General features: G+C 41.0%; 1 protein-coding gene and 2 long non-coding RNA genes across 9 annotated transcripts in view; 1 reads left to right on the top strand and 2 right to left on the bottom strand.

The window, feature by feature from the left end:
* Positions 1-3,103, bottom strand: part of HECTD1 (HECT domain E3 ubiquitin protein ligase 1) — a 61,314-nt gene extending 58,211 nt beyond the window's left edge. For all 7 annotated transcript variants that reach the window (XM_064424028.1, XM_064424033.1, XM_064424030.1 and 4 more), the window contains exons 1-2: positions 2,954-3,103; positions 664-940 (exon numbers count right to left, since the gene is read on the bottom strand). In XM_064424028.1, the coding sequence (XP_064280098.1) occupies positions 664-803 (140 nt within the window). In that variant the 5' untranslated portion in view covers positions 804-940; positions 2,954-3,103. The remainder of the gene's footprint in view (positions 1-663; positions 941-2,953) is intronic.
* Positions 3,104-3,231: 128 nt separating this feature from the next.
* On the top strand, positions 3,232-5,119 carry LOC135302948 (uncharacterized). The gene is made up of 3 exons (XR_010364490.1): positions 3,232-4,078; positions 4,216-4,264; positions 4,982-5,119. It is a non-coding gene; the product is annotated as an uncharacterized LOC135302948 (long non-coding RNA).
* On the bottom strand, positions 4,980-7,267 carry LOC135302949 (uncharacterized). The gene is made up of 2 exons (XR_010364491.1): positions 6,916-7,267; positions 4,980-6,059 (listed from the first exon to the last, which is right to left on the bottom strand). It is a non-coding gene; the product is annotated as an uncharacterized LOC135302949 (long non-coding RNA).
* Between the last annotated feature and the right edge of the window lie 4,976 nt (positions 7,268-12,243).

Below are 12,243 nucleotides of genomic sequence, written 5' to 3'. Positions count from 1 at the left end.
TGAGAAACATAAAAAGGACTGAGTGCAGGGACTGTGCTATACTGCATGTACAAATGCAGTTGAGAAGGGGGGTGGCATGAACAGCACCGTGCCCCACAGAAGGGGCAAAATATTTGTGTGAACAATGGTTACTGTTATTTGTGATTTTTGCTTGGACTTGCAGAACTCAAAAAGAGCTACTATATCCCTTGATAAAAGTACTGTGAAAGTATGGATACTTTATATATATATACACACACATATATGTATGTATATATATATAATCCTAGTGCAAAAAAAGTTTCCCTACCAAAACAAAGCACGCACAAAAAACCAAAAATACAACCACTTCCCCCCGCAAAAAGAAACAAATAAACAAAATAAAAACCAACATCCCACACACACACAAATCCACATCATTTAATTTAAAGAAATGCATTAAGAGTTGCAACAAGCTCCTGTGTCAGAACAGGCACTGTGTATCAACCAAACAACAGTACATTTTTCATCAGACAAGGGTACTTCACATGACATTAACAGAAACACTTGATTTCAGTGATCTAAACTGAAGTTCAGTTTGTAAAAACATTTTTCAGGCTGAAAGTTTCTAGGAATGTTAAATATTACATTCAGCTGCAGAAAGGGGAAAACAACATTCCATAAAGGAAAGCCAGAACTACTTACGTTTCAAAACAGCGATCCACGTTGTCTGACATCAGAAGCAGCATGCAGAGCTGTTCCAGTGCTATTAGCTGCATATCCCTTTCATCCCCCTGCCCCATCTGCAGCCATTCCAGCAACGTGTCTGGATCCACATCTGCCATGGTTTTTATTTAAAAAAAAAAGCCGCCTCCACTTCAATCAAAAAGTACCAAAAATATCCTTTAATCGTAGAAGCCAGACTAACTTCAGCACAATTAATTTCTCTCTTCAGTCAGCCTCACGCTTTTGCAGTTTCCACCTAGCAGGAAAAAGTAAAAAAAGTCATCACCACAACCTTGTTGAACTTTCTGTATTTGCTCCTCTCTGGAATGTATAGCATATGTTTGGGATAAAATCAAGGTAATTTTCACATCTCTTATCAGCAAATGGGGTTTTTTCAAGCTTTATAAGCAAATAAATAGTAAAGAGTTTGTTCTGTTTTGAGGATAACTCAAAATTGAAGTTAGAAAAATTGTGGTTAATCCTTTTTGTGTATTCTTAAAGCTAAGAGAAAGAAAGTGATGTCTTGCCCATCCCCCTCCTTTAATATGACTTTATTGTAAAGTGTTCAGCTTTATGAGAGATGGATTACCTCCTCATGAAAATATTCAAATATAGAAAGATAATGAATTTCACATTTTAAATAGAAACCCTTAAAATAAAAAACTGATTTACAGACTTTCAGAACCTTCAGAATCCTTTTAAAAGTTTGAAACCTTCATCTTTTTAAACATTCAAACATAAGGAAAAGAGGCATTTTATGTCAAAGGATAAAAAAAAGACAACTTAATCACTTTAAATTTCAAGAGTTAGGGGTTTGTTGGGTTATTTGGGGACTTTTTGGAAAAAAAAATATTTAATTAAAAGCTTTCAAAAAAATCCAGTAAATAATTCAAATAACTCACATACATATAAGGAAAACAACATTATTTGCTGGCCCAATGCCACAGTTGTACATGCAAGCTGAAGACCAAAAAAATCCCCTTGCCTAAACTTTGTGTTTAACAAACAGACAAATTCACCTCCCTTGCCTAAAAACACACCAAACATGACTATCTTCATATAAAACCTAATGGGTTACAAACCAATCTCTCCAAATTAGGCATAAAAGAAAAATAATACTCTTTCAAAACACAGCTCAGAGAAGAACAACTAGTTTATGAAAGTCATAGGTAAATATGAAATGCTGGACAGTATCCCCACAAACAGGGGGGAGGTGATGTGGGAGGAAGAAGCTTGATCTGGACAAAGTCTGCCTACTTGTTTACTTGCTGCTAATGAGTTAATAGTTAAAAAATAACCCCATCAAGGGCATGTCTACAAAAAGGAATCAGAAATTAGTATTATATGAAGAAACACACACTGAATCAGCTCTTTCACAATAGCTTCAAAGTTGTTACAGAAGTACAACAGATAGGATTTTTATATAATTTAGGACCATAGTATTACAGATCACTCAACTACTGCTTACCAGTTACGTATTCGATATTATTTTACTCTAAAAAGTAATTTAATATTAGTAAACTGGTTTTCTGTGTGTTAAACACTGCCTATGACTCTCCAAGATGTTTACAGACTGCATTTCCTGCTCTAATTCTACATAAAACTACTTTCAGACATTAAAAGTAGGATCGCATTATAAGTATTCTCTCCTTTACACGACTAAATCGCTATTTCCGGGAGCGGAGAGATGAGTGATAGCGAAAGAAACAAGAAAATTAAGAGACAGCGAAAGTGGGGTAAGTTCAACACAGGCACCTGCTGTTCTCACACCCCAGACGGGCTGCACAGGAACCCCCGCACGGAGCGCGGAGCACGGAGCGCGGCCGGGAGCCGCGGGCGAGCCCCGCGGAGCAGGGGCCAGGCCGCAGCCCGGCTCAGCCCGCGCCGCCCGGGCCTGCTCGCACACCCCAGGCGGGCCCCGGGCCCGCGCGGCGCTTGGGCCCCTTCCCCACACGGCGCCGCCCGGGGCAGGGGAGGCACCGCCTCTAGCTCCTCGCCGCCCCCGCACGGGGCACCCGGCGGCGTGAGGGGCTCCCCGGCAGCGCCGCCCCGCTCTGCCCCCGGCCCCTCGCACAGACTTGCCGGCACTCGCCGCCTCCCCCGGCCCGCAGCTCCGGCCCGCTCCCTCCCGGCCCGACAGGCCCGGGCAGCGACGCTCGAGTTCCCGGCGAGCCGCAGGCCGCGCAGGGTGACCCGGCCTGGCTGCTCGGGAAAGGCGCCGTCTCCCAGCGCGGGCCGGAGAGGCCCCGCGCCCCCCACAGCCGCTCACCTCAGCCTCCCGCAGCCTCCTCGCCGGAGCCGAGCCCTCCTCAGCGCCACGCCGAGAGCGGAGCAGCGGCGCGGCGGCGGCAGCCCGAGCCCCGCGGCAGGCGGCGGCCAGCGGCATCCATGGCGCTCCGCCCGCTGCGGGGTGGGCGGGCGCGGCAGGAGCCGCGCTCGGGGCGGAGCTGAGGCGGCCGAGCGGCCGCTGGCGGCGCTGCGGAGCCTCCGCGGGGAAGGGGCCGCTGCCGCGGGCCCGCTCCGCCCCGCGCCGCCGCTGCGGAGCTGCGAGCCGCGGCCTGCCCCGCCAAGGGCCCTCCCGGCCCCAGTGGCCTTCCCCTGTCCGCGCGGGGATTAATTTTTTTTGGACTTTACAGGTCATTTTATGTCTTGCCGTATTCTGGTTATTTACTTCGATATAGTATTTTGTACATTTATGGCGGGGCTTATACTTTTCAGGGGCCACTCTCGAAAACACTGATCCCCATCCCGCACCTCCATTAAAAGGGATCTGGTGAGCGGATTTGAGCGTCGCAGAGCTGGGTCTTAGAGAGCGAAGGTCTTAGTTTGCCCTTACCGAGCAGTGAGTTTGAAGAGCTGCAAGTACACCGTGTAGCTTGAGACACCTTTTGCAGTAGAGTGGTCCGCTGCCATACCTGCTGCAAAATGCTGTGCAAGTACTTTGCACATGACTAAAAGACAAAGGAAGTAAACTGCTAAAAATTTAAAATGAGGGATTTTCAAAATAATTTCATTCTCCATAGTATGACATGCTTTGCAAAGGAATTTAAGCCTATTAATATAAGTACAGTAAATAAGATTATTGTGCATTTGAATGTCACTCCTACCTACATCATAGACATTTCCTGTAATTAGAAGGCTAAAACTACACACTGAACAAAAAGGTAGTAGCAGTCATGCTGGGTTAAAACTTGCCGAATGCCGACATTTTTATTGGTCAATGTTGTAGTAACACGTCTAGAAGGTGTTATCTTTATTGGTGCAGGTTTTATTCAGAACACAAGTAGTTCTTTTGTCTCTCTTTCTGATCTCTAAGGCAGCTTAGCCTTTCTGCCTTACGATATTACATCTCTGGTAACTGGGACTTGTTCCAGCTCAGCTGAGTCTTCAGTATGTATCCTTTGCCTGTGCTTGTCCGTCAGAGGTCAGGAAAACTTCTGATATGCTTAAAGTTAAGGACACAAGGCAGTAGAAGGACTGAGTCTACAGTCTTTTAATTTAGAAACTTGGTCTTCTTTAACTTTTCACCAGTGCAGAAGCAGCAGAATTAGGCCAGGCTTATGAGACCTGCATCTGCTAGGTGAGCTTGTTCCTGTTGCATGATGCTAGAACAGTTGCCTTTGCTTTTTTCATGAAGAAAAGTTTCAGATAAAGAAATATTGTTATTTTCTTCTGAATACCAAAAACTTTGAAATCAAACAAACATTTCACTCTTTTCACATGAAATGCAGTTTCTGGTTCAGGTGTCTGGACAGATACATAACATACATTATTTGTGGCCAATACGAGGATATAAAAATACAGATAAATTTAGAACAAAATCAAAATTTTAAATATTGTACTTGAATATGAATCATGGATTTAAAGTACTATTAAGCAGGAGTACAAAACTTAAATACTGGAAATATCTTTCAGATATGAAGTTAGTTCTAAAAGGAGAAACATAAATACTTCTATGTCCTGTTGCATTAATTGCCCAATTTCATATATAAATTTCTTTTTTTTAACTCAAAGAAATACATTGAGTAACGTATTACAGCTTCAGTTAGGAATCAGGATCTTTTTTCATTCTGATACACTTACAGTATTTAAGAGCTTAATATTTTTGTTCCTCGTTATGTGATTTCTTCTCACTAGAACAAATCTGAAAAATAATGCTGACTAGATAATTTCTGCTTCATTGATTATATACTTCTTACAATATATGTGTGTTCATTGACTGATTGATACTTTTTTCACTTCCTGTGCTGATGGGCATTCAAATTATTTTCTATACTCTTTCTCCATTGAAATACAGCACAGCAAGTGGTACCCCTGAAGTTACTGTTTCAGACTCCCTCTGTGTGCAGCACTGATCCAGACTAGAACTGCTTCTTCCAAAGTGGCTGTTCTTTAATACCTACTAAGAAGGAAATCACTAGCAAGCAAGAGTGCACTTAGCAGATAAGAAAGACATCAGAATTGCATTTGTATGGAATTACTGACATTCATTTGAGTTTTCACACAGCAAAGGTTTGTTCAGACCCCCAAGTTTCCAGCCCATGTCCATCATTCCATTGGTGCTGGGCCTAAGACTTCTGAAGAAGGAGAACTTTACATGGATTAGTGCAGCCAGAAGGGGAAGGCAAGTGATGGAATATATTGAAGTGACAAGTAATGGAGCTTGACTGTCGTAGCTGCTTGAAGAAATTGCTTTCACACACTGAGCGTTTTGTGAAACTTGTGAAAACAACTCCCATTCCCCATGCTTGTGCAAAGTACATATTTTTCAGTCAGCTAGAAAATTACCCAAAAGCTAACACTAGCTGGCATGCACTTCGTGTATGACCTTGGCCTAATCCCTTAATCACTGCGTGTCTCTGTCTCCTCCTTTACAAACAAGGAGATAGTAATGCTGGAGTCAGAAATGTCTTAGCACTTATGGAACTGTGACTTGCTGAGGCATATTACTATATTAAGTCTAAAACAATGCCATATATTTATGACTACACTTGAGCAGACCACACATGTAAGTGACTGACAATGCCTTTGGAAATTAGGCCACATAAGGTCAACATAGATTGATCTTTGTAGAGTGTTATATTGAGCAATTACCATCATTTTTGCCGAGTATTTACCTGAAAATTAAAACCTGGCTTTAAAAGAGAAAATGTCAGCACAATTACTAGAATAATGTCAGGGACACGTGAACAACAGTAAAATATGCCACGAAGGTAACAAGGATCAGGGTTTGGGTTGCTGACACAGAGATTCTGAGACATGTTGTAAAGGACACCCCACTTGAGACAGCTTCTCAACATTGCAGATGTTCTCAATGGATTTCATTCTCTTTGAAAAGAAGTCACTTCTGGCTAAGATTCCACAAAATCTTCTCACTATGGGAAAAAAACTAAGTGTTTTTTCACTTATAGCTCTAAGAAAAATAACATTTATTCCTGCTTTTATATTATATTCAGGCTGATGTTTTCTATATGGTTTTAGCTGATAGCAGAGGGAATGTTATGGGCACTCTTAATGTCCATGTGTGATACTAAGGATTGAAAACTTCAGACTGGAATGACTGGGCTCTTGTTACAGAAAATATAAAAAAACTGGCCTATAATCAAGCTGAAATACACCTACAATTCAAACAAAACAAGAAGACTCAGATTCCTTTTTTTTTTTTTTTTCAATTGATACAGCAACTAGAAGCCAGGGTAACTGATGTTTTTGTTAGCTCTCTGCCTACTTCAGCGTACATGCCAAGTTGGTGATTCCAAAAATATCAGTCCTCTGTAGTAAATAGATCAGGAGGTGATATAAGCAGACCCTGAACACCTCCATCAATTTAAGGGAGTGGTTTACACTGAAGACCAGGGCTGTACCCAGTGAAATAAAACTGTTAGGTTATTTATGGATTATTTATTCTTGCACTTTAACTCTCTTTTCTCTGCCACCCACACAATAACATAGTTGAAAACACTTAAATTACCTACTCCTCCAAATCCAAAAGATTAGTAATTCCATACATTTCATTATTTGGATGAATGCTATACTTCTACAGAAAAAGTTACTAAATGTTTACTACACACTTCAAAGCAATGAGGTCATATATTACAGAAGCTTTCTTGCTATATCAAGTAAGATTTAGTTTTATAGAATGTGGCATATTGTTAAGATTTTCTTATGGATTTTTTAATAAACAAAAAGCAGTTGTGAAAAGCTTTTTGGATTTAAATCCTCCTACGTTACCACAGTCTTTTCTTAGCCACTCCACTGTTGCACAAGCCTGGGGAGCACAAACATAGTGTCAGCGTCTTGACTTTCCCGAAGCGCGTGCCAGCCTTTGCAGCCCTGGCACCGGCGCACAATGCCCGGCGAGCTGTGTTTACGAGGCGGCTCTGACGCAAGCCCGCAGCAGGAGCCGGCTGAGAGGTTTCCTCCTCGGGAGCCGGCCCTCGCCGCTGACGTGACAAACACGCGAGCGACGCGCTGGGCTCACCGAGCCGCGGGCTGAGTCATCGCTCGGCGGCGGCACTCCTCCCCTGCGAGCTCCGCTTCCTGGAAGCGCCTTCCTCAGCCTCTGCCCTCGCAGCTGACTGCACAGGAGCGGGTTTTACAGACGGCTGCCGGTACTCGGAAATTATCTTTCCTTCTTTCTGAACTCAAAATCATAAGCATTAAAGTGTTTTTTTCCTAAGTAAACTCACTTATGTGGAGTTTTTTGTTTGTGGAATGCTTTTTATTTCAAATTTAGTTTTTGCTCTGCCAGGCTGAAGAGTGAGAAGTAAGTAAACTTTGTATCAGTTAACTAGTTTCTACCTCAGTTTAGCTTTAGTTATATCACTACTTTGGACAGAAAATAGAAATTAAGCTGCCCTTACTCACGTCCCTTCTACCTCCAGCTGCCGAGGGGAAAGTGAGACAGAACTTAGGCAAGAGTTCTCTATTTCAGGCTCCTAGCTCTACCCCGTCCACTAGCACTGTGGGCAACAGCAATAAATCCCGATCCAAGGCAAGTGCAAGGAAAGATCAGTGACTCAGATCACAGGACTTGTTACTGTTTTAATGGCACAGACTATGTTAAGACTTTCTGAATCAGAAGGTTAATTAAGATTTGGTATTTGTTCCTCATAGTTCTACTGTGTTGTTGCAGGAGTAAAGCACATGTAATCCTATCAAGCATTTGACGTGTCTCCCAAACCACCAATTAATTTAAATGATCTTTGTTGACGAGAAGATTTACAATAAGAAGAAAGTGTCTTTATCACAAAATGATTCTTCTATATTCTGGGATTTTAAAAATCCATCTTAGCGTTGTATTGAAAAGATTGTAAGTTTTACATATTTAAAAGCCTTTTACTGTCTTGTTATGAAATTATGCCCTATTCACCATCATTAAATAGCTTGACATGCAAAAAGAAGAAACACTCTCAAGCTTCTAAAATCTGAATTTCTAGATTAGTTGCTAACTGAAAAAAAGCTACATCATTCACTGAAAGCAGGAAAAATAATCAGAATAGAGGGGTTGAGCACTGTTCTAGGGCACATGAGTCAGACAAGAAGAAAATTTTATCATTTACTACTGTAAACAGGAAAACTTCCTTGCCCCAGTGATGACATTTAGGGAAAACGGGAAAGTAGTATACTTCACTTATGGTTTGATCAGAAAGTTAGCACTCTGCAATCTCAGTTCAGCTTGGACTGTTGGCTTTGTATGAAAGGGGCCATTCAAACAAGTTAAATATATACTGTGTTTAGAATTTTTCTAGCAATGTAAAACCAGGTTTCTGCAGATCCTCAAGTCTGTACTTCTGCAAGAAAGTATGCACATTCTTTAAGGAATATATTACAGGCAATCAACTGTATACCAAGTTTTCTTTGCATTAATTTTTGTTCATAAATGAAGATCACATTTGCCTGTATTGGGATTTGTCCTCTATTGTAACCTTTGCACTTACTCCCAGGCTACAAACTGTATTAAATAGAACTGGCTGAAAAAAGGGAACTGATTCTGCAAAGACAGATTAAGGACTTTTCATATCAGCAGGGCTGATTTTCATTCTCTGCCCATTGCTGGTGAATGCAGTAAATGATGCTGTAGGGATTCCTCCTATATTCTTAGCTTCTGTTTCCCTTTTGTTGAATTTTTTTTTAACTTCCTTAACAGAAATATTTTTAAAAGACCAGAAATAACCCCTAAAGATCAAAGCCCTGAAATTCATTCTGTTATATTGAATGTGAGGAAAAGGATGAGAAACACAACAAGGATATTAAAAACAAATTGACACATTCCTGTTTAGGAAAGAAGAAGCAGGTTGTGAATGAGAAACTCATATGTCTCAGGAGTCCTTACTAGGTTGTACTGGATTAAACAGCACTTCTGGTGGGAGAAAAGATGTGGATACATAGTTATGAAGGTTCCAAACACTGTTTTTGCTCACTACATTTCAAACTGTGACCCAGGCCAGTTAAGGAGATCTTTTTGATCTGATAGTACATAGCTTTGTGGCAGAGCTGCATTTTTGTAGGAGAATAAGTGGCCATGAATAAAAATTGGTATAATTATCAGATCATTTGCCTAAGAGCTTTCAGTTAACTATCTAACAGAAACATAAGGAAAGCTACAAGTTGCTTCTTTTTTAAGGCATGGTTATTGGTGTGTTTTTTTAAAGTTTCACTGCCTGTGGTTTAAGTCCTTAGGAGTTCCTCCTGATGAGTAAGTGAGTAGCACAGGATAAAAAATTCATATCCATTTTTCTTTTTGTACCCATATTTTACTCATTTTGGACACATTGACTTATGCTGGTAAAATTGAATACCCATGAACAGGTTACAGATTACTTCCACTAGTGTACAGGATTTTATACTTCAGTTTCTGTGCCCCTAATACCAATACCTCAAAACATTAAGTCAGCTGCAAAGTAGTTCCAGTTCAATTCCAGCCCAAGTTGCTGCAGCTAAGATTTCAATATCAGTGTTCTCATTGCATTGATTCTTAGTTATATGCAGTAAGACACTAGCAGTATCTTCTTATCCAAGCATGTGCTTTTTCCTGTCAGTTCTGTGTTATAAGGTTATATTTTTGTACTGTAAAACTCTTTAGGGCTTTGTTGTCTGTAAAATTTCTGTGTAAACACTGGTCTCAGTGGACAGAGGTAACTTATTAAAATGATTAAGTATTGTGTGTCAGTCTGCATCCAAGCAAGAATGTACTCTACACATTTTTTCATACAGTGCCAGCCTTTAGATCAGCAGGCCAAACTGTCTTTGTAAAAAAATGCCATTCTACAGATGTCAGTAAGGCCTTACCAGTTTGGGCCAGCATGCAATTGGGCTCAAATACGAGCACTGATTGTTAGCTAAAGGAGTTTAGCTAAACTGTCTACAGAAGTTTAAAGTTTTGTATAACATTCTTAGCTGGCTTGGCTTTTTAAGGTGACACCCAGACCCAGATCTAGTGGCAGTTCTCTTCTGTTCATTTAGGAAGCAGCAAGTTGCAGATCAAAAGAGCACAAAGACCCGATAGACCTTTTACTTGTATTTCAGTGAGAAGCACCATTGAGATTGCCTCTTGCAAGCTAATTTATAGGGAGCGTTGGACAGTTATTTTGATAGAGAAATGTTATCTGCTTACAACATGTTCTCAAAGTAAGTGGTGTGCTGTCCTGACAACGTCAGCAGTTCTTTTGGGGGAGAAACATTTTTCTGTGTCATTTTTGCAGTAATATTTCACATATAACAACTAGTCTGTGTCCCAGTTCCTACTCTGACCCTGATGAGAGAAGGAATAGCCTGGGGCTGCTGAATCTTTTGCTAATGATTCCCAAGTATTTCACAGTGGAAGACCAGTGTCACTGGCAGACATTTTAAATATTGAAAGGCTCCAGTGAAGATTCAGGCCTCACTGTACATATGAGATAAAAGACATCTCCACCTTAGAATTAACAGTAAACAGAAAATTCAGACAAAGGCCACAAAGTAGATCAGAGAGTAACACAGTCCATGCTGATAAGATGCTCACTAGTTTAACTGCAAAGTCAACATATTAGTGGTCTCCCAGCTCTATTGAGCTAACTCTATTGGTTGTGCAAAGAAAGCCAAGAGGAAACCAGAAGCTGCTCTGCATTTGCCCTTCTATATGGATCATGGCTCCAAGCTAGCCTGCACTTCTGGCCAAGGGGTGACCCACAGACAAACAACATGCACCTAGAGGAAAGGATTCTGTCTCTGCACTGGGAAGAAAGGGGACATACAGCTGGAAGGGAGCTGGGCTTTTCCATGTCCCACCAACTCAGGGCTTTTTTCCTTATTGGGAAACTTAGACAAGAAACCAAAGCCAGACTTCAGCCCCATCTCACAGACAGGGCTGGTAAGGTTGTCCAATGTTTAGCATTACTTGTAATTTGATAGGAAAGTAGTAAGCAATGTTTTGAGAAAAACAATTAATTTCTGGCTGCAGAAGTTATATGCAAATACACTTGCAAGTTATCTCAAGCAGGTAACCTTAGGAAGCAGGCTTAAGACTGACATTTGGAGATAAATTGTGCCCTCCATAACAATATTGTACCCCACCAATGTATGAAATTCAATCAGTAGGTGCTTGTGCATGTAAATGTGGGCAGAAATTAACCCAAAAGCACATTTGAGAGACTTGCTCACCTGGTGTTAGGCAGACAGATGAGATCTTTGTGTTCAGTGTCTGGTGCCTCATGTATACTTCAGCAGAACTACACTGTCGCAACAGAATATCCTGTTTTAAATAATAAAGATAATAAAGATAGTGAAGACTTCAAGACTGTAGCCCTATTTGCTTTTACCCTGTACCTTGATAAACAGTTGTGGTAGATACTGATACCCTGGTGTCTCCTAAAATGGTTAGAAGATGCAACCATCAAACCATTCTCAGCAGTAAAATGATGCAGTTTTGTATCTCCTATAAGCTAGATATCTGACTCCTTGCTTCCTTCCAGTATTAACCTGTATCTAACTGCACCTAAGGTGATGCTGTGCTCTGACACAGCAGTTTTAGACACCCCGGATGGCTGCTTTAGTTGTGCAGCAGAATTTGAAAGGTAGAGAGAGTTTGTGCTGTTATCAACTGTATTCTGTAAATCGTAGTTGACAAGGGGCATAGTAGGGACATTCCAAAAGAAGAGGATTTGAAAATACCACCACTATCACCACACATCTGCATTCATTGTTTTTAATGAAAAGGTAGCTCATTCAAATTGTACCATGAGGTACATACATATTAAGTTCAAAAAAAGAGAAAATGGCACCCTTGGTCAGTATGTCATTAATATGGTGGTGCTGACTCTGCATTAACTCCAGGCTTGTTTCCATCCCTGCTCTGCTTCTGTAGTTAAATTAATCAGCTTTTTGCACTGGCAGGAACCAACACAGTGCTGGTGTATGCTGACTCTTCTTGGCTTAGCTCAGTGCTGCTTTATGCTGTCAAAAGTAAGCTCAAATCACAGATGACAACTAAAAGCAAGCTTAATAATTAATATTAAAGGGTAGTTCTGCCAGTACAAGTTGTGGTTTGTAAAAAACATAGAATAGCAGAATAAAAAATCA

The sequence above is a fragment of the Passer domesticus genome, chromosome 6 (genome assembly GCF_036417665.1).
Source record: "Passer domesticus isolate bPasDom1 chromosome 6, bPasDom1.hap1, whole genome shotgun sequence".
In the NCBI taxonomy this organism is placed as follows: Eukaryota; Metazoa; Chordata; class Aves; order Passeriformes; family Passeridae; genus Passer; species Passer domesticus.
This window is presented reverse-complemented; position numbering and strand designations above follow the sequence as displayed.